The sequence below is a fragment of the Miniopterus schreibersii genome (genome assembly GCF_964146895.1).
Source record: "Miniopterus schreibersii genome assembly, chromosome: 2".
NCBI lineage: Eukaryota > Metazoa > Chordata > Mammalia > Chiroptera > Miniopteridae > Miniopterus > Miniopterus schreibersii.
The window spans coordinates 25,839,265-25,861,337 of record NC_138102.1 but is presented as its reverse complement, the minus strand read 5'-3'; the positions used below and the strand labels follow the sequence as shown (position 1 = coordinate 25,861,337).

The 22,073-nt window shown below is 46.9% G+C and overlaps 1 protein-coding gene across 1 annotated transcript; it reads left to right on the top strand.

Moving 5' to 3' along the window:
• The first annotated feature begins 3,899 nt into the window (after positions 1–3,899).
• F10 (coagulation factor X) lies at positions 3,900–20,249 on the top strand. Its single transcript, XM_081127702.1, has 8 exons — positions 3,900–4,025; positions 6,120–6,280; positions 10,753–10,777; positions 11,695–11,808; positions 12,786–12,917; positions 14,987–15,237; positions 18,140–18,257; positions 19,478–20,249. Exons 1-8 carry the CDS (start codon positions 3,959–3,961, stop codon positions 20,071–20,073), a joined length of 1,464 nt encoding a protein of 487 aa, XP_080983828.1. The 5' UTR covers positions 3,900–3,958; the 3' UTR covers positions 20,074–20,249.
• The last annotated feature ends 1,824 nt before the right edge of the window (positions 20,250–22,073 follow it).

Below are 22,073 nucleotides of genomic sequence, written 5' to 3'. Positions count from 1 at the left end.
GATACAGAGTTCAGAATTTTGTTTATAAGGATGCTCAACCATATTAGTAAGAGTTATACGAAAATAACTGAGAAAATTGATGACATAATAAAGTACCAATTTGAAATGAAGGCTACACGAACTGAAATGAAGAATAATTTACAGGGAATCAACAGTAGAGTAGAGGACGCTGAGAATCAAATCAGCAATTTGGAACATGAGGAAACAAAAAACACCCAACCAGAGGAGCAAAAAGAAAAAAGAATCCAGAAATATGAAGATAGTATAAGGAGCCTCTGGGACAACTCCAAGAGGCCCAACATTTGAATTATTGGGGTGCCAGAAGGAGAAGAAAGAGACCAAGAAATTGAAAACCTATTTGAAAAAATAATTACAGAAAACTTCCCCTCTCTGGGGAAAGAAATAGACTTACAAGTCCAGGAAGCACAGAGGGTCCCAAACAAGAGGAACCCAAAGAGGCCCACAGCAAGACACATCATCATTAAAATGCCAAAGGTTAAAGGCAAAGAGAGAATCTTAAAAGCAACAAGAGAAAAGCAGTTTGTTACCTACAAGGAAGCACCCATATGACTGATTTCTCAACAGAAACCTTGCAGGCCAGAAGGGAGTGGCAAGAAATACTCAAAGTGATGAAAAACATGAAACTAAAACCAAGATTGCTCTACCTTCTATCATTTAGAATTGAAGGTCAGATAAAGAGCTTCTCAGACAAGAAAAAGCTAAAAGAGTTCATCACCACCAGACCAGCACTACAGGAAATGTTGAAGGGTCTTCTTTAAGAAGAAGCTAATGAACAAAAGAATCTGACGAACTAAATAGGTCCAGAGACATTGATGCATGCAACAGATGATCATATTTCAGAGGGAAGAGGGGAGGGGTGGAGGGTGGGAAGAGATTAACCAAAGAAGTTATATGCATATAAGCATAACCCATGGACCCAGTCAATAATGGGATGAAGGCCTGGGGAGGGGATGGGAATGAGGTGGAAGGGGTCAATTGGGGGGGGGAGGAACGGGACACCTGTAATACTTTCAACAATAAAGATAAATTGAAAATAAAAATTAAAAAGAGTAAAACAAGCATCGAAGTTTGAATGGGCCCCACTTGAACTTGGCAAAGGCAGGTGGAGTAAACCCAAAGGGCGCTCCCCTCCCTCAAGACCCAGCTGGAGGACAGCAACTGGCCTGTCCCATGCCTGGAACACCACAAGTACTTAACACATGTGAGTTAGGGTGTCAGGACTTGCTCTGCTGGACAGGCAGGTCATATTTAGTCTTCAGGAGACCAGGGCCTGAAAGCTATAGCTAAGACTGAGTCCAAGCCACCTGTTTTTGTGAATAAAGTTTTCTTGGGACACACCCATTCCTTTACGAATCATCCATGGCTGCTTAAAACCACAGCATTGAGTAGTTGGGACAGAGACCATCTGACCCAAGAGACCATCTGACCCATAGACCTAATGTATGATCTGGGCCTTTACAGAAAAGGTTTGGTCCTCTGGTAAGGCTGTATCTTATAGGGATCTCACCAAGTGGTCAGACATGCACTTTCAGAGACCTGACATAGGGCCAGACCTCCTGGAGTCAGTCTGGCTCCACCTGTAACTCTTGGCCAAGCCACTTACCCTCTCTGTGCCTTGTTCCCTCATCTCTAAAATGGAAGCAGACCTCAATGCTTGTCATGAGAATGAAACCAGTGCACATGGAGTGAGGCATCTGGGAGAATTCAATTATGTCATCATGGATGGTAAAGCTGATTTGCAAACATCCAGATGTCCTCCAGCTCAACTTTTAGGCGACAGACACTTAGGGAAAATTCTGCAACCAAAATGCAAGAGATCTCCAGAGGCTCTCAGCCCAGTGAGTCTCTTATTTCTTCCTGGAAATGAAAGCTCTCTGGACACCCCCCACTCCTGGGAAGAAAAGGAGGGGATGGGGTTGATGTGGCCAGGCCAGGAGTCCCCCAGACCCACATGAGGTTAAACAGGGTCCTGGCAGGTAACTGGCTCTGTTTCAGTTTCCCCAGTCATCCATGGATCACACAAGCCTCCCTCTCACAGAGCTACTCTAAGCATGGGTGCCACGTGACATCGGGACAATCCCTGAAGGCTAACACTTGACATAGAGATATGCTAACCATTATGGATCATCTCCATCTTTCTGTGAGTGGCACTTAGATCATTTCCAGCCCACCAGGCTCTAGGGACAGGGCAGGGCTCCTGTCAGGCCAGGCTCTGCATGTCACAGTGACAACCCTGTGAAAGTCCAACCTGGTCTCAGCATACAGAGCAGGCACATTACGGGGCTGAACTGATTCACTCCATCTGTTGGTGTTTATTGAGCATCTACTGTGTGCCAGACACCCCTCTAAATGCTGGAGACAGAGCGACAAACAGACAAGATGATGAGACTTATACCAAGTGATCATGGGCGTTGGGTAATCAACCACCATGTGCGAAATGTGTTGTGAGTGATGGGCACTCTGGAATAGAGTGCAGTCTTTTTCTGTCTCTGTTTCTGTCTCTCTCAGAGCAGCAGTCATCTTGTAGGCCACTCCCCAGGCCTTTTCCTCCAGATCCTGGGGTCTGGCTGCAGAGACCCTGGTCAGCCCAGGAGCTCAGGCTGTGTCACCATGCTTGGAGTCCCAGAGGTTTCCCCACTGGCAGTGAGGCCTGGCGCTTGGTGTGCACCCACTACCTAGCACACACACCTCCCTCCCCAGCCCGGCTGCCAAGGTGGCGGGCTGCTTCCACTGTCCTGCGGTGATTGGCCCTTCCCTGACGTCTGTCGTTTCTTGCAAAGAGACACAGCCCTGATGAGAGCCAAGAAGCAAGATTCGTATTCCCTGGATCTGGTGCCTTCCTTACTTCCTGGCCCTGCGTGAGGGAAGCCGAGAGTGGGAGCCTCAGGGAGGGGCTGGGTGATGAAGCTGCCTCTAGTCCTGGTGCTCAGGCACCGTGGCCCCTTCCGAGTTTTCTCCCAGATGACGCGTACTGAGCTTCGCATTAGAGAAATGGACTACACCGTGAGGCTGTGACTTAGGCTCATTCTCCCTGCCCCTTCCAGCCTGGCCCCCAGGAGAGTATGTGAGGCCAAGTTGTCAAGAGAAGCCATGTTTCTCCATAGCTTAGCGTGGGGCTGAGAGGCACGCCAAGGAGCTCCTCCTGTCACAGACCCTCTGGACCTTGAGCCCGCTTGTCCTGTAGTCAACAGATCACTCAGGGTTCCAGCAGAGCAGTCCCTCCAGGCACACCAGGCAGGGGGTATCCTCCTCGAAGGATGTGTAGGGGCCTGTGCACAGGAATCATGTGGCATGGAAGGGTCACAAGACAAGCTCTGCCTCCCAGAGCCCCTAAATTTAGGGGGTGGGTGCAAGCCTGGCATGCAGTTGAAGCTCAGGACCCTCTGGGCTAGAGGTCCTTTGTGGGGCCCCATCTGGCAACACCTGGAGAGAGAGGCCTGTGAGCAGAGGACAGGTTCAGACCGAGGGAAAAGCAAGAGACACTGAGGTGGAATGTCCTGGGTTCAAGTCCCACATGTACCACAGACACTTCACTCTCTCTAAGCCTCAATTTTCTACTCTGGAGAAAAGATGAGGGAAATGATACTTAGCTTTTATCATGATTGTAATGGTGAAATGAGAGCCACACATACATGTCTGAAAACTATACAATCTCATTTTTACTTTCTTAGAACAAAAAGTTCCTGTGTCTGAAGCAGGCCCCACTGGATATGGTTACTGACGAGGTTCCAACAGGACTCCCCACAGCTGTACAGGCCAGGTGACAATGCCCCCAGCATAGTCACCCGCCCCTGTCCCTCACCCACAGCCAGCCCAGGCTCCAATCAGAAGGCTGTGATAAGCAGAAGGACAGTCATCCACCCTCTGATCCAGGGTGAGTGAACCTTGCCCTGGAGCCTGTCACAGTGGGGACAGAGACGCTGTCCTAGGCCACAGCATGGCCGTGCTGTGCCTCATCCTGCTCAGTGCCTCGCTGGCCAGCCTCCTGTTGCCAGGGGGAAGTGGTAAGTGGCCCTCGACTTGGAGGCTGCAGAGGTGGCCTCAAGGAGGAGGCGAGAGGGTGGAGAATTGGGGTGGCGCCCTTGAACCTCCACAGTATGGACAGTGGGTGTCTGTCCCCTGTCAAATGCTGACACGAGACAGCTGGGCTTGGTGGTCTCAGCCAAGGCAGCTTAGGGCCAGGTGTGCCTCCCCCTGGGTGGAGAGTCCGGCAGATAGAAACACATGGAGAGACAGAGGCAGACAGACAGAAAGACAGAAACAGACAAAGACAGAGACAGACACAGAGAGAGAGACAGAGAGAACGAGAGACAGAAAACAGAGGAAGGGAGGTGGAGAGAGGGAGAGAAGAAAGAAGTGGCAGGCAGAGACCGAGAGAAGCCCCCTGCCTCCGCCAAAGTAAACTGAGGCAGAGGGAAGGGGCTGCCCAGCACGAGGCTGGAGAGATGGGAGTCTCTGGACCTTCCAGGACCCCAGGGCCTGTCCAAAAAGGAAAGGCTCAGAAAGGAGAGAAGCGGAACGAGCCAAGTCGGAGGAGACAGCAGAGGTGGCATCACGCCTGGGCTTTGTCTGCATCCTGGGTCAAGTGCAAGGGCAGGAGCAGGCGGAGGGGGCCCAGGCGTGTGGGAGATGAGAAAGCGGCGAAAAGTCCAAAAGTGAAAGAGAAAAACAGAACAGGGAAGAAATCCATGTAGGGGAATGACGGAGGAGAGAAACTGATGTGTGGATTTTATTTCAGAGCAAGCACTTGGTACTGAAGCAGACTTTTGAAGTAGAGGGGGAGGGGAGCACTAATAACAAGTTTGAGGCTGATGTTGTTGGTATAATATTGATGTCACGCAAAGAAATGAGGGATTTGGAAGGGAAAGTAATCTGAGGCAGGAATGAAGCTAACCTTTACTGAGCACCTTCTGTGTACCAAACTGAACAGTAGGAGTTGTATACATCCTTTAAAACAACTCTAAGAAGTAAGTATGTATTGTAATCTCCATTTGCCAATATTAAGTAGTAGGTGACCAAGATGCACTGGAAACCCAGGCCTTCTTGATTCTGTAGTACTGTAGGGTTTTTTAGTTTTGAACATGGAAGTTTGGAGTACTGAGATGAGGGGGAGACAGCTGTCATGATGCGAGTTGAAAACATAGAACTAGGATGAAAGTTGAGACTAGAAATATTAACTTGGAGAGTCTTTATTATGGTGAGACTAAATTCTTCCGTGGAAAAGACAGAGAGAGGAGCGCAGAGGGCAAAGAAAAGAATCGAGGGCCTCCTGTGTCACAATGAAAAGGAGAAAAGGAGTGGGTGAGAGCCAGATAAGACTCAGGCAGAGAGGTGGGGACGATTCTGCTGTGGAGACCATAGGGAGGATCCAGAGACTCTCTGACCCAAGACATTTTAATTGGCAGGTCGTGATTCATTTGTAGTCATGAAATCAATTTAGTGCTTTTGTTTTTTGTTTGTTTGTTTTTCATGAAATAGAACAGAATTAAGTAGAAAATTTTGTAATAAGTACTATTTTGAACAAAATAGTAGTAAGTACTATTCTGAAACTTCTGTTTTAATTGTGTATACATGAGTCCTGGGACTTGATATAAGCCATACCTTTAATTGTAGATCGTGATCAAAACAGTATCACAACTCCCCATTTACTCAGAGCTGAGGCCTTGAAGGGTGGATGAGGTTCAGGATGCGTATGGGAGTGGAAGGGTACAGCCTGAGCCAAAGCACAGAGTGGAGTAGCCTGGGGGGTGGCAGGGTGCAGATGACAGTGACCTGGAGCCACTCTGAGAAGGGAAAGTTCAAGAAAGAGGTTTGGGTTGACCACCCAATAGCTGGGTGTGAATGTGCAGGGAGGATGGTAAGTTGATTGGATGGGACGTGTTTGCTTCTCCAGAGAAGGGTGTGTGGGGTCTAGAACAAGTGTCTTGTACTGTCATTCAAGGAGGAGTCATGAGGGTGATGGGCATTTCTTTCCCAGCTGCCTTAGTTCATGAGGAAGGAGTTTTCCACCTTTTCAGCATGGAAGTGACATGATACTACAGGCTGGGGGGAGAGCAGGTAATTTGATAAAGTGCTTTGTGTCCTCCCTTGTCTTCCAGTGTTCATCAACCGGGAGCATGCCCACACTGTCCTGGAGAGGGCCCGGAGGGCAAATTCCTTTTTAGAAGAGATCAAGAAAGGAAACCTTGAAAGAGAATGTGAGGAAGAGACTTGCTCCTACGAAGAGGCCCGAGAAGTCTTTGAGGACACCGAGAAGACGGTAAGGGTTGGTGGCACAGGGAGATCAGTTGTGGACTATGCTGGGCCCGAATGGGGATGCTGGTTACCCCTCTATTGGAGGCTGTCCGTGTAGCCCATGCCAGGCCCACACTACATGCCCTTCTGTGCTGTGGCCTCTGCCAGGAGAGAGCAGCCAGGGAAAGACTTTCTGGTGTGCGGAGTGGAGAGCCTGTCTTCTTCCACTGCTTGCAAGGACATTCGTTCCTGTTTCCTTACCCACCGCACATCAACTTGTTTCGTGGGTGGGAAACTGAAAAGAAGGTATGGCCCGAAATCAGTTACAAGAGTTATGAGAACTTCTGAAGGTATTGTTAAATCAATTCTAAAACAAAACAAGTTTATTTAAAAATTATTCATGCCCTCAACCAATACCTGAATTGCATCCTTAAGAGCTATAGATGGTGGGCCCTGAGACCCAACATTGAGCCTGCATAGCAGCGAAGGCAGCACCTCCAAAGGTGCCCTCCCCTTACCCCTGGAATAGTCGAGGCCCTGTCACTTTCCTAAAAGTCACATACTTGGGTAGGGCCCTTGGGAAAGATGGCCACCATGAAGAGCTGAGGTGGCAGTGGGTAGTGGCGAGTGAAACTGGGCAAGAATGAACTGAAGTCACCTGACCACTGAGAAGAAAGTAGCAGAGAAGGAGACCAAGCAGGAGCTCTGCGAGAGACAGTTTTGCCAGGCTGCTGCTGCCACCACCACATCACTGACAGTGGACCCTGCCCCCGCCCCCCACAGCGCAGGACCAGAGTGGAGCATCCACCAGATGCTGGGCGCTGAGGGGACCCACACCACAGAGGCTCCGTGTAGACCGGCTCACTTGCTGCACCCGCGGACCACCTAACCAACATCACTTGAAGGCAGGAGGTAGGATCCACAAGAGAAGAGCTGGAGGAAGTCCATCTTCTGTGCCCTTCAAGAACAGGTCAAGTCGCAAATCATGGCCAATTCAAGGAATTTTAAATCAAAAGAAGAATTTATTCATGTGGATAATAAACTGCCTCTGAGAAATGTAATTGGAGTTCAGGAGAATCCTGGGGAAACTGAGAAGGGTGTGCCTAGCATCATTCTCCACAAAGTCACACTGCCGCCTCCTTGGTCATATATCTCACCTCATCCTCACTTTAGCCTCAAAGACAAGGAAACACGATATTGTTGAAGATACTTGGGCTTGACCCTGAACTGCTTTGTGAAGAAGAAATTTATCATCCACACTAATAGCTTCACATATATAAGAAGTTTTTTGGATAAGTTGGGATTCCTAGACAATGAAATTCCTCTGAGGAATGTCATCTCAGGAGGAACTGGGATCAAGCTTTCCATCACCTACCACAATAAGCTGGATATGAACTTACAGAGAAGAACTGCCCCAGAACTCTACCATAAGATGCTGGTGGGCAGTGGCATCGACCCAGTTTGTGAAACTGGATGCCAGTTCCAGATGATTTGACTTTAATTCACCACCTGTGAGTTTTCCATGGCCTCTGCAGATTATTATGATCTCATGAAATCATGGAGATTGTATCAAGGATGGTGAAGCATATTACAGACAAGATCACCCACCATCCCGATGGCGCAGAAGGCCAAACCCATGAGATTGACTTCACCTCATCCTTCCAGAGAGCATGATAGAAGAACTTGAGAAAGCCCTGGGAGAAACTAAGCTGCCAGAAGCTGCCAGAAACTAGCCTCTTCAGAATGAAGAAACTTCAAAAATTCTTAATAATGCCTGTGTGGCAAAAGCTATTGAATGTCCTCCGCCTCAGACCACAGCCAGAGTCTTTGATAATCTTGTCAGAGCGTTCCTGAAAGTGAGTTGCAGCCATCCTACATTCATCTGTGACCGCCTACAGGTAATGAGGTGTTTGGCCAAATGGACCACTCTGCGTCTCACTGAGCGCTTTGAGCTGTTTGTCCTGAAGGAAATGTGCCGTGCCTACAACGGATTAAATAGCTCCATGCAGCAGCAAGCATTTTTTGAAGAACAAGACAGAAGCATTTGAGATCTTGCTTCCTGGCAACTATCATCAGTTTTGGCTCAAATTAACTCTTAAAAAATTTAAAGGGAGGGAGGGAGGAGAGAGGGAGGAAGGAAGATCAGGAGGAACAAGCCAAAGCCGCTGATGGGGAGGAGGCCGTGTTCCTAGAGGAAAAGCTCTGCACCGCCATGGAACCCCCCAGCTGGCTGGGCACCGGCACTGGCCGCATCGCCAGTCTCCCAGACTCCAGCAACCCTGAAGAAGTACTTGTGTTTCCTACCATAAAACCTGAAGACGGGAAGGAGAATGTAACAACCACTAAGACACTGGAAAACACAGCTGGCACGTCTGTCTAGCAAATAGTAATTGTAAGTTGTGTGCTTCAGACATCTTTGTATTTCTGCAAAAGATCAAGGCCTGCCAGGGATCCTTGTATGTTTCTATCCGCTTGACTACCAGTGTTCATTTCAGCCACCAGAGGAGAGAAGAGGAATTGAGAATTCATTTTTACTCATTACCAAATAAATGATTTGTCTATTTTTAAAAGTTATTCATAATTTCAAGAACTAGTTTTATTTTTTAAATTTTCCTTTACTTCACATACACATCCATAGTTTTTTTAGATAATAGAAATAATTGTAATGTGAGTCCAAGTTCAGTGCTACTTTTCTTCTCAGCACCATTTCTCACTCTTCCTTACTTCTATATATAGTTACCATACTTTAAATTTTAAAGAGCTAAATTAAATTTTATTGTATCAACATATTTACTTTTCTCATGTTTTGGCCATGTAAGTCATTTTTATATTGCTAATATGAAAACACACACACACCCACATATATATACATACATATATATATTTCTTCTGAATTATCTTCTAAGAATAGCTGCTCCAGAGAAGGATTACTGGATCAAAAGTTATCAACAAGTTCTGGTTCCAAGTAATATGAAGAAAGCACTCTCTACCCTGTCTCCTACTGACTATAGCTAGAAAACCTGAAGAGACTGCATGGAGCAGCTATTTGAGGACCCTGAAAAGTAAATAACAGCAGTGCATTAAAGACGACTAGAATTCAAGGCACCATAGAATTGTGAGTTTATCATTTTTCCCCCTGCAGTTCTCCAGACATCACTTGACCTGAATCTAATTGATAGTTATAAGATTCCCGACAACAGCAGAGCACACTTTCTTGCCAAGTACCCATGGAACTTTCTACAAGATAGACTGTATCCTGTGTCATAAAACACATCTTAACAAATTTAAAAGATTGAAATCATATAAAATGTTATCTGACCATAATGAAATTAATCAAAATCAGTAACAAGAAAATTTCCAAGTATTTTGAAATTAAACAACACACTTCTAAATTATTTATGGGTCAAAGACGAAGTCTCAAAGGAAATTCAAAAATATTTTCGGCTGAACAAAAATGAATATACAACATATAAAATCTGTGGGATGCAGCAACATGGCACTTATAGGGGAATTTATTTATAGCATAAAAAGTTTTTATTGGAAAAGATGAAAGGTCTCAAATTGATATTCTAAGCTTCCATATTAAGACACTAAAAAAAAAAGTAAAATGAAACCACAAACTGGGTGCCTTAAAAAAGTTATTCTCTCAGTTCTGGAGACCACAGGTAAGACATTAAGGTGTCAGCAGGGTTTGTTTCTTCTGGAAGATCTGAGGGAAAATATATTCCATGCCTCTCTTCTAGCTTCTGATGGCTGCCAGCAGTCCTTGGCATGCCTTGGCTTATAGATACATCACTCCAATCTCTGCTTCCATCTTCATGTGGCCTTCTCTCTGTGTCTCTGTGTGTCCTTCTCTGTCTCTTATAAGGACACTCTCACTGACTTAGGGTCCACTCTAATCCAGCATGATCTCATCTCAGTTGATAACCTTAATTACATCTGCACAGACCTTATTAACAATTAAGGTCACATTGTGAGTTTACACCTAAATTTGGAGGCTGAGGAGACACTATTCAACCTACTACAGACAGCAAAAAAAAATTTTTTTAATCTATGAGCACTTTTTAGTTAACATATAGGTTCTTGATGCCCTATTTTAAGTTAATTACCGATTATCATTTTTTAAATTACCATTATTATTCACCAATAACTCATTCCTTTATTGAATCTTTGACCCAGGTACTTCAACTAAAAACCATTCATTGGAGTAGCAAACAGAGCAAACCATTTTTGGTACAACCCATTTCTTGGTGAATAACTTGAAAATAAATTTTCAATATTCAACAGAGATGGTGATTGAAGCCACACCTTTATAGATGCAGAAGATCTGGAAAACTTTCCCTTTTAGATTGAAGAGTTCTAGAGCATTTTGTTCCAGAAAATGACCTCTGGTTGGGAAAGTACTCTATTCACGTTGAATTACTAGGCTATGGTTGTTATTGTTGTAAAATGTCTGTGTTTTCCCTAATGTACTTTAAAATCTTTTTTCCCTTTTAGAATGAATTCTGGAATAGATACAAAGGTGAGATGTTTTCTATTTTAATTTTAAATGAGAGGGGTTCGTTAGGATATTTAAATTGGGAGAAATTGTATTTGAATTTTGAAAATGCTTTCTGAATTGCCTTTCTACTCCTGTTTAAGTCCTACTTATTTAACACTTTTCCCCTCTGAGAATTTTCGTAAGTTATTGTAAAGTAGTTTTTTATAGTAACTTTATACTCATCCTAGTTTTGTTACTTCACTATATATTTAAATTAGTTTATTCTCATTTGAGAATGCCAAATTTAGTGATAATTTTTTGAAATCCAAGTATATTAGTTAGAAAAAAAAATAGAGCCTGAAAGATTGGGTCCTCAAATCAGGTAACCACCTTGATTTAAGGCTTATAGCACCTGAAATGGTATTAATCATGACTCATGTTTTCATTCTGGCAATAGCATTCAAATTTCCCAAAATGACTATTGGACTTATCTCTAAATTAGATTGTACGAATGCACCAAGAAATATGAAGTCCCGTGTTGGTGCTGAGCAGTTGTCTCTGCATTCTCATGTTACCCCCAGAGCATCTGGAAAGAGGAACCCTAACATCCCTCTTGTCAATGCTCGGCCCAGAAGCAGTGTCAGACAATCCCATGTCCTCCATCCTTCCAGCTGGTCCCACACGGTCACCAGCCCAGAGCGCCTCACTCTGATGTAAAAATCCGGTCAGTCATTTCAGCACAAACTGGAAAGCTCCGTCAGTGATCCAGTTAGATAAGGGCTTCACGTACACACAGCCACAAAAGGCGGGGATAGAATAAAGTTCAGATAGGAGAGACTGTTTACGGGGAAACAGGAAGATCTCCAGGTTCACTCTGAAAAATGTGTGCCAAGATCAACAGGATTCCCGTGATGACGGAAATCGCCTGCGAGCCCTGTTTCCAAACGCTTCCTTTGCAGACGGCGACCAGTGCGAGAGCAGCCCTTGCCTGAACGGGGGCCTGTGTAAAGACGGCCTGGGGGAGTACACGTGCGCCTGCCTGGAAGGCTATGAGGGCAAAAACTGTGAACTGCGTGAGTCCCTCTTCTTGCTCAGAGCTGCCTGCAGAGGCAGACGTGGGGAGGAGGGAAGGGGTCAACATGTCCAAGGGAACAGCTTCGTATCACTCCTGATTTGGAGTCTGTGCTCCATGCTGAGGGGCCGCTGTAGATACAGAAAAGGAAAACGAAACAGCACAACCCCAAACATGCCCTGCAGTCCACTCAGTTTTCGAGCATGAGACACACAGTCACCTCTCTGATCCTCTAAGGGAGGCCGAGGAGCCTTCATGAACCATGTGGGCCAGCAACACGGAGACGAGAATTGACTTTTCCTCCTTGGCCGCTGTCATTTACATTCTTGCTGGTCTTAGGCAATGATTCTAAATCGCCTCATTGTTAATGCAAACGTCAACACTAAGTGTTGGAACTGTCCAATGATAAAAATTTGAAATATTTAATTAATTCTACATGGACAAGTCACCAAGAGTTTTCCTAGTATAGTGATTAATTTTTAAATAAAAATTAGACCAGTTTTCCCTAAAGAGAAAGGTTTGCATTTCTTGTCCTTTTTTTTTCTGTTTATCCCCACTCGAGGATATTTCTTCCATTGCTTTTCAGAGAGAGTGGGAGGGAGAGAGAGAGAGAAACATTGATGTGAGAGAGGCACATTGATTGGTTGCCTCCCACACGCACCCCACTGGGACTGGGGACCGAACCTGCGACTGAAGTACGTGCCCTTGGCAAGAATCAAACCCCGGACCCTTCCGTCCACAGGCCGATTCTCTAACCACTGAGCCAAACCAGGCAGGGCTGCGTTTCTTTTAAATTACTTAATTTATAATCTTTAGAATGTGTTCTTGGATTGGATTACTTTGGAATTTTCTCTGACGGGAATATCAGTTATGCATCACTTCATCCCAAGTCCAGAGCTGCCGCTCCTGGACACCTTTTGGCTGACCCCAGGGCCATTCTGAATGATTTCTGAAGTTTCATTAATGCATTTCCTACAGTGACACGAAAATTCTGCAGCCTGGACAATGGGGACTGTGACCAGTTCTGCGGAGAGGAGGAGAACACCGTGGTATGTTCCTGTGCCAGTGGGTACATCCTGGGTGACAATGGCAAGTCCTGCATCTCCACAGGTAGGAGGAGCATGGGGCTACCCAACCAGGGCTCCCTGAGTCAGAGAGGCCAGTGCCAGTGCTGGTGAGCAGAGCAGTTGGAGCATCCTGGGTGGGCCACAGTTATGGAAATAGACCCACTTTTCTGTGAGCCATGTGAAAAATGGGACCAATGATATTATCTAACTACTTAGTGAATGTGAAAATTAAGGGACTAATACATGGAAGGCACTTCACACAGTGCCTGGCTCATAGCAAACCCTAACTATATAATGAGTGTGCAGAAGGCATGCTTTACACCCCTGGGTAGGGTGGGAGGTTTGGGAGACTGAGATTTACAGTGGACCATATGAGAGTGCAGGCCAGTGAGGGGCAGGCAATGCAGGCTTGACTGTGGGAGCTGTGGAGTTGGGAAAAGGGTACAGGAGGGCAGCCGAGGCCCCTCAAGAATTAATTTAGGTTGTGTGGGCCCCCATGTTAATCAAATTTATTTTTTCTTTTTCTCTATAAAAGCCAGACACCATGAGTCTGGCCTAGAAGCTCACAGAGGGCATGGCCTATTAAGGGGCTAAGAGATGGGCCAGGTCCCTGGGGTGGGAGAGTCCAGGTCTCGCTCACTATAGGAAGTTCCTCCCCTGCTGCAAGGCCAACCTTGAACCAGAGGTTCTGAAAGGCCACTCCTTTCTCTTAATCTCACAGTGACCCCAACTTGTTTCTCAAAGCCTGGTTTCCTGAATGACCAAAACCCTCAGCATCAACTGGGGGGTGAAGGGGGGGAGGGATGCAGAGTCCTAGGCCCACTCCAAGAAGCAGGAACATTCCAGAATGACTGCAACTAGGTAACATTAACTCTCACAATAAGTAAAAGACAGTGTCATTTACATTTCTATTGGTAATGAGATTTTTAAACTTAAGCTGGTTCAACAATAGGGGTAGATTCTGTAACATGCATGCAAATTTTGTTTAAATTCCAGGAATAATTACAAATCAGTTTAATAAAATGTGATGTTTGAAAATAAAATCAGGTCAACTACTTCCTAATTCAGAATTTCAAAGGGCAGTGATTACAAATATTAACACAGAACTCTTTATCTCCAGCTAGCACATGCACCAAGTCTGCTGGGGGTGGGGAGGGCCCTTCAAGTCCTGCAGGAACACACTGCAAGCACCAAAAATAACTACGTTTTTGCTTATCTGATCTTAGACAAACAGGAGGTGGCAGAGAGAAGCCGTCTGTTTTCAGGTCTGCCCTCCACAGGTCTCCCTTTCTTTGTCCTGCTTTGGTCCCTCTCTCTGCCTCAGTTCCCTAGTTGGTGATACAGAAAGGAAGCTTTCTGATATTTACTGACATCTCCCTTGTGTGTGGTGCTTCTTAGGAGAGCTATCACTGTTAGAAATCATACAAATCCACACTGTAGTGCTCCTTCTTACGCCTTGGATTGTTTGCATATGTTGTCCCTTTTTCCCAGAACACTTTAAAAAAACAACAACACATTTCAATGGAAAATGTTTCAAGCACACAGCAGGGTTGACAGGATTTGGCAGTGAGCACCCATAGGCCCCTACCCTGGTTCTACCATTCACATCTCTACTTGCTTCATCACCTGGCTGCCACACCAACGCCAGCACCCCCGCCTTTGTCCTCTGTCCACCCCAAGCTGCTTTATTATCTGGATGCATTTCCAAGTAGGTTGCAGACATCCCCTTCAAGGCTCCAGTATACTGCTCAGCCCCAGAGGTCAGTGTACACAGCACTGTCATTTAGGTGAAGCTGACACATAGTGGGGGGCACTGAAAGGAAGTGCGCGTTCCCTGCATTGTGACAGTCATATACACCTTGGAACCTAATCCTTATCAAGACACAGAGCACTCTGCACCCCAAAAGTTCCTCACACCCTTCCCAGTTACCAAACATACACCTCACTCTTCTCCAGCTGCATTTTCAGGGCCTCTCACCCCGTTACCTTGAGGGTTAGACCCTCCCTCTCTTCAGCCTCCCCTACGCCTCCTGCTGCACAGTGAACTGTGTATGTGGTGCACAGAGATATTTGCTTTGCTGAAGCCCCAGGCCATTGTTTGTTTTCTTTCAGAGCCTTTTCCCTGTGGGAAATACACTCTGGCACGTAGGAAGAGATCCATGGCACAGGCCTTCAACAGCAGCGAGGATCCCCCCGAAATCAGCACACTGGGCCAGTACGACCCTGGAGACCTGGAACCCACCAAGAACCCTTTGGATCTGCTGAACTTGAACAACACAGAGCCGAGCCCTGAGGAAGATGGGAGCTCAGTTGTCAGGATAGTGGGAGGGAGGGACTGCAAAGAAGGCGAGTGTCCCTGGCAGGTAAGTGTGGAGAGCGTTTAGTGAGTTAACTGGATGGGGGACCCATCCTGGCTGGGCACAGCTGGCACACCCACTGAGGCTCGGCTCATGTTGCCCAAGCACACATGTGGACCCTCAGCAGGCTTTGAGCTCCCGTGCTGAAGGAACCTGAGATGAGAAGAAGCTGGGCCCTTGCTTACGCCCTCCACCCCCGCTGCCCATTCCTATCTGTGTGCTCAAGATTTGAGCCCTAAAACCTCTCCTACAGTAGAAGGCTTGGGTGAGCAGGTAAATGGTGGCTCCCCTGGTGGTAGGTGAGGTCTCTGCTTGCTCTTCTGCTTTACTGGAGACCAAAAGGTTTACTCCCCTTGTTTCCTTTCTAATTTGTTAAAAAAATTTTATTCAAACACTTAAATTTGAATGAGGCAGAGAGTACCTTAGAGGAAAATACATCTGTTCATTATCAAAGGTAAAAAATCATTCCTTTTTTGTTCATTTGGACACGGGTTGCCAGATGTAGCAATTAAAAACACAGGACTCCCACTTAAATTTGAATTTCAGAAAAACAATGAATAATTTTTAGTGTAAGTATACACCAGATGTTACATGGGGCATATTATTCTACCAAAAAATATTTGCTATTTATTTGATTCAAATTTAACTGGTTGTCCTCTATTTTATCTGGCAATCCTAACTTAGACTTAATATATTTTTAGTGCCCAAAGCCAAAATGGCTTCTCCTACAAGTAAAATCCCAGAGCTGCCGACAGTCTTTAGAAATTACCTCAGCTCACCCCTCACCTGCAACCTACATGACAGGTGTGCATTTGTCTGAATTATCAAGAGCCCAAGGGAGGATGTTTCAGCATCTAGTCTTCATTCACTCAACGCTTATTTATGGAGAACTTGTATGTCAGGCTCAGAATTGGGGTTGTGTATGTAGACTATGAGGTCATCGGGGCTGCTTCTCTGACATGTGGACATTTAGACCTAGGAAGGGGGCTGAGATCCACCCAAATGACCACAATTCAAGTTGATGTATGATAAAGGCCGCGAAGGTGGTACCAGGGGAGTGTGACGAGGTTCCACTGGGATGAAGAGCACGCGCTCCACACAGGGCGGAGGCGTCCAGCCCCGAGCTCTGAGAGCAGCTTTAGATGGAACTCCGGGGGCAGAGAGCACAGGGAAGGGCACGTGGGCAAAAGGATCCTCACCAGAGGGTTCCTCAGGGAGTCTGTGGGGAATTCATGATCCTTACTCTCCTGGTTCCAGGCTTGGCAAGTGACCTCATCTCCATCTTTAAGAACAGATGGTGGCCAAGCCTTAGAAAGACTGACTCTCCTTCACTCATCGCCCAATTTGGATTATGAGCTGATAAATTATGCAAAAAAAAAAAAAAAGGCAAAGAAACATTACAGAAGGTTCCTGATTTATGATGGTTCGACTTACAATTTTTTTATTTTACAATGGTGTGAAAGTGATACACATTCATCTTTCCCATACTTGCTATACGTGGTGTGATACTCTCTCCTGATGCCAGGCGTGAGCCAAAGCCCCAGTCAGCCACGTGATGCTTGACAATGAACTGTGTTGCCAGGGTTTTGGCTTTTGTGTTCTGAGCGTAGTTAAGGTGGGCGAGGCCAAGCTATGTTATTTAGTAGGTTAGGTGCATTAAATGCATTTTCGACTTAATGATATTTTCAACTTACGATGGGTTTATTGGGATGTGGCCTCATCATAAGTCATGGAGCATCTGTACTATGTAACAGTCAGGAATAGCTTCAAGAATTCTTTTAGAACTTGATGTTAATTGTTTCATTAACCCACACATACCCTCAGCCAATAACTGTTGCTTAGAGGATGTGGAATTCCCAAGATAAAGGCGGGGGGGAGACAAAAAATGCTCCATCTCTGGATTTGCAAGCCCAGTTCTTTGGGGGAGAAGGAAAATATGAGAATTGTCTGTGGTGACTTTCACTTGCCCAGTCAATGCTCATCCTCAGGTGGAATACTCCTCAGTCCCAAATCAGGGTGCAAATCCCTTATAGAAGTAGCCACGTGGATTCCACAGAAATTAACTTTGATGGTTGGCATTCCATGGGCTGTGGGATACTGGCTTGAATAGTGGATCTCTTCTAGAGCCCAAAAGTCACACCAGTGTAGGCAAGCATTTTCTCCAAAGACTGGCTTCTGCCTGGTCTGGGGTATATAATTCATAGCCACATAGACAATAAAGATCTTTACCATAGTGAGAATTGTTTTTCTGTATGTAACTCTTTAGAGAGTGCTATGACAGATCCAGAAGAAATAACAGACTAACTTTTGTCAGAGTGAGTTTTGTAGTCCAGGTGGGAAAAGAGGTAGGTAAATTGTGACACAACCCTACTCAGTAGCTAGTGCTTGCCACTTACTAGGGCCCCAACAAATGTCTGTGGAGTAAATGAATAAGTCGGTCCATTGGCTGGGGGGGTGAAGCAAAGACCAGAAAGCCTGTGCTGTGGAATCAGGGAGTGGGTTGGGAGGAGCTGGGAAGGTGCCGCGAAGTCAACCATGAGCCACGTCTTGGACAATGTGCCAGGGTCCTGGACTGAATGGCCAATGAGGCAGGTGTGGTGATGCGAGCTCAGGTCTGCAGGACTGGCCACGCTGGGGCATAGCCCGAGTGGTCAGGTGGGCACTGTGGATGTATGTGCTGCTTCGGGCCTTGTGTTCCAGTCTGAAGATGCCAGAGCTCTCTCCTGGGAAAGAGCAGCAGAGGGGGAAGGGTGGGAGCAGAGGAAGGCTCAAACGGGCAACCAGCTGTGGGAGGGAGATGCCCTAATCCAGGCGGGGGCAATGGAGAGGAAGGCTTGAATTAAAGGTTCCAGATTCTTCTTCTCAGCAAGTCAAACTCAACTGTTTGGCCCTGGCGTGCTTGTTGCAGGCTCTGCTTGTCAAAGAGGACAACGAAGGCTTTTGCGGAGGCACCATCCTGAATGAGTTCTACATCCTCACCGCCGCTCACTGTCTCCAACAAGCCCAGAGATTCAAGGTGAGGGTAGGTAAGTGGCGCCACACCCCTCGCCCCTGCAGGGCCCACTGTAGTTTCCTTATTTTCAGAGACCGTTAGATTGGATCAAATTTGTTTGAAACACTAGATAAAATTACTGGAATCCAGGTTGGGGGCTGGGGGTAGTTTCACAGAGAGGGAAGGAGAAGAGGAGAGGGAGGGGAGGGGGAAAGGGGAGGGGGAGGGGAGGGGGGAGGGGGGAGGGGGGAGGTAGGAGGAAAACACGGAGTCTGGACAGGTCTAGGAAGGGGCGGGGGGTGACCTTCCCGGAGCGAGCCGGTTCTCCTCCTTCACGGTCCTCCCCGGGGGCCCTGGTAGCCATGCCCGCTGGCAAGATGGGCCTCCTCTCAGGGACCTTTCCTCTGGGAAGGCCTCCAGAGCCCCGTTCAACAAGCTGAGCACCGAGTCCCTCTGCCTCTCATATTTTTGTCTGTGGGATTATTATTTTTGTCTGTGGGATTATTTCGTAATGTCTGTCCTTCTCTACCAGACTCTAAAGCTGTGGGACGTGAGCCACAAGTGTGAGTCACGCGTAACTTTAATTTTCTAGTTACATTAACTTTTCTGTTACGCATTTTAAAAGTTGGCAGGTGAAATCAGTTTCAGTAATATGTCCAAAATATTGTCATTTCAATATGTAATCAGTTTTAAAGTATTTATGAGCTGTTTTGAATATTTTTTAATAAATGAATAAGTAGATCCTTTTCAGACTGCACTCTCAGTCTGAAATTTGACACTCACAGCGCATCTCACATTTCAAGTGCCCCGTTGCCCCTGTGGCTGCTGGTGGCCCTCTAGACAGTGTGAGCCTAGAACATATGACCTTCAGCTATCTCGTGTCCCCGGCACACAACTCATTCTCAGGAAATATCTGTCCACAAATGAATGAACTGAAAGTCTCTGAAGTACCGAACATACATAGAAAAATGTGACTAATGGTTGCCCCTAGGTGGAGGAATTGAAGGTCATTTTTATTCACCTCTTTGTGATTTCCTGTATTTTTCAAATTTTCTAATGACCATTTACCATTTTTTTAATTAGAAAAAAAAAATAGTTACTTTAAAAAGTAACCCACCCATGGGACTTGGCAAGAAGGGGGTAGCTGGGGCTAAAAAAAAAATAAGTAAAAAAATAAAATAAATAAAAAGTAACCGACCCGTGAATGCGTGGCCCAGGCTGAGCTAACGCTGTCGTGCTCTCACCGAATTCCAGGCGACCGGAACACGGAGAAGGAAGATGGCAACGAGATGGTGCACGAGGTGGAAATGATCATAAAGCACAACAAGTTTAACAAAGAGAACTATAACTACGACATCGCCGTCCTCAGGCTGAAGACGCCCATCACATTCCGCATGAACGTGGCTCCTGCTTGCCTGCCCGAGAAGGACTGGGCGGAGTCCACGCTCATGACCCAGAAGTCAGGCATCGTGAGCGGCTTCGGGCGCACCCATGAGAAGGGCCGCCCCTCGGTCACCCTCAAGATGCTGGAAGTGCCCTACGTGGACAGGAACACGTGCAAGCTGTCCACCAGCTCCACCATCACCCAAAACATGTTCTGCGCCGGCTATGACACAAAGCCCGAGGACGCCTGTCAGGGGGACAGCGGGGGTCCCCACGTCACCCGGTTCAAGGACACCTACTTTATCACGGGCATCGTCAGCTGGGGGGAAGGGTGTGCGCACAAAGGAAAGTACGGGATCTATACCAAAGTCACCAACTTCCTCAGGTGGATCGACAAGTCCATGAAAGTCAAGGCCCCAGCCCAGGGTGACGGGGTCGTCTCTGCAGCTCCCGTCCCATTAGATTGATTCCACCCAACACCCACTCGCAGCCACTGGTGTCTCGTGTTCTCTTAACGTTTGCCACTCTGAACAGGCTGAATCCTGGAATAAGCTTCCTGTCTGCGGTGATTGTGTCCGTTCCTCATCCTGGTCTTGCTCTTGCTCTGCTGAAGTGGGAAATGAAATTTTCACCTGGAACACTAGGTCCTGCCTCTCCCTCACCAGGCTGGGTGATTCCTCCTGGAAATGTTATTCTTTATAAAACAGGGGTTTACACTCCTCAGGATGGCTCCTGTGCTCAAAACCGCGAGGGGGCCGATTCTATTCATGACGTGTTTTTCTGTTTCTGATTGACCTAAACCGCCCCCTTGGATGGGCCTCGCCCAGTACACTTGAGAATAAGTGGCCAAGGTTCTGGGAGCACAGAGAGAAGCCACAGCAAGGGTCAGAGCCAGACCGCGCTGGGCGGCCTCAGCCTGGTGTCAGGGTGGGGTTCTTCACCGGTGCCTGTCATCCACCTGGGACTGAGACAAGGGGGGGAATGTTCCTCCAGGGGCTTCCGGTGAAAGGCAGACTCCCTGGGTCAGGGGCCCCAGAGAGCTTCTCATTAGTGGGGACGTTTAACACTAGCTCTTTCTTTCTGGCTTTGTGCTAGAATCACTCGGGGCAATTTTATTTTATTTTCTTTTTTTAATCCTCAGACAAGAACATGTTTGTTTTTATCAATTTTTAGAGAGAGGAAGAGAGAGAGGACAGAGAGAGAGAAAAACATTGATATGAGAGAGAAGCATTGATCTGTTGCCTCCCGTATTTGCCCTGACCAAGGATTGAACCCACAACCTGGATATGTGCCCTGACCAGGAATCGAACCCACAACCTTTTGGTGCACAGGATGATGCTCCAACCAACCGAAGTCCTTTCCCACCTGAGTCCTGTCCACACTGGCTCCAGGCCCTCAACTTAAATGGTCATGAAAACCAAACGTGCTTTATGAAAACGGGAAAGGTCACCTCAGTCCGGACCACTGTGTTCCAAAAGCCCTGATATAGTTTGCATTTTGCGTAACCTTGCTAAGCAAACTTTCAAAGTCCCACTACAAAAACTTGCCAAAATGTCAGTACCTTTTTTTTTTTTTTAAACAGGACACATGGCAAGGTTCGAGTGTATTGTAAACAAGAGACATTGCAAGGTTAGAAAAATCAGTGTGGGCAGGTATGCAATTTCCCAGAAACAGTCTGAGGAGAGCAGGAAAGCTAAGGGTGGTGTTCCTCCTCTTGCCTGCCTTGACTCCTCCTCAGAGTGAGTCACCACCCGGCGGGCTCCCCAGGCCCTTCCTGGAGAAAAGGCCTCAGATGGCAGGAGACCACCGTGTTGTGAGATTGAGGGTGTTCTATGCAGCTGACCAGTCTCTGGCCCGAGGCACACCCCAGGCTTGGGCTCCTGTTTCTGAGATCAAAAGCTGTTTGGGGTCCACAGAGAACTCAGGGGAAGATTCACAAATAAAGCCTACCTTTGGTGTTACTGCTTGATCTCTCACTGTTGGGCACTATTATTGGCAATAGAGCTCATGTATGTATCAGAGAGGAAGGGAAACTGAGGCACAACAGAGAGAAGGGCAGAAGGAGCCTCCATGGGTCTGAATTCAAGTCAGTGAAGTTCTAGAGTAAATAGGGGAAGGGGTGCAGTTAGATGCCGCGGGGAGGGCCCTGGTCTGGGGCTCACAGATGGGGGTTCATCCCAGCTCTGCACATTCCTGTGTGCCCTGCAACAGCTTGATTCCATCTCTGAGTGTCACTATCCTCATGGGAAAGAGCTAATGACGCCACCTCACCTACATGCTAACCCTAAACATGGGTCACGGCTTGTGTGGGAGGGACATTCATTCCCTTACCTGCTACCACCAGGGCTGCTTGGTGTGGAAGGTGAGGCCCTGAGAGCAGAGATCAGAGGAAGCCAACGGTGAGGAACCAGAGAGGGGGACAGAGTCAGGGTTGGATGTGTTTCTTCTCAGAGGAAGGGAGAGGTTG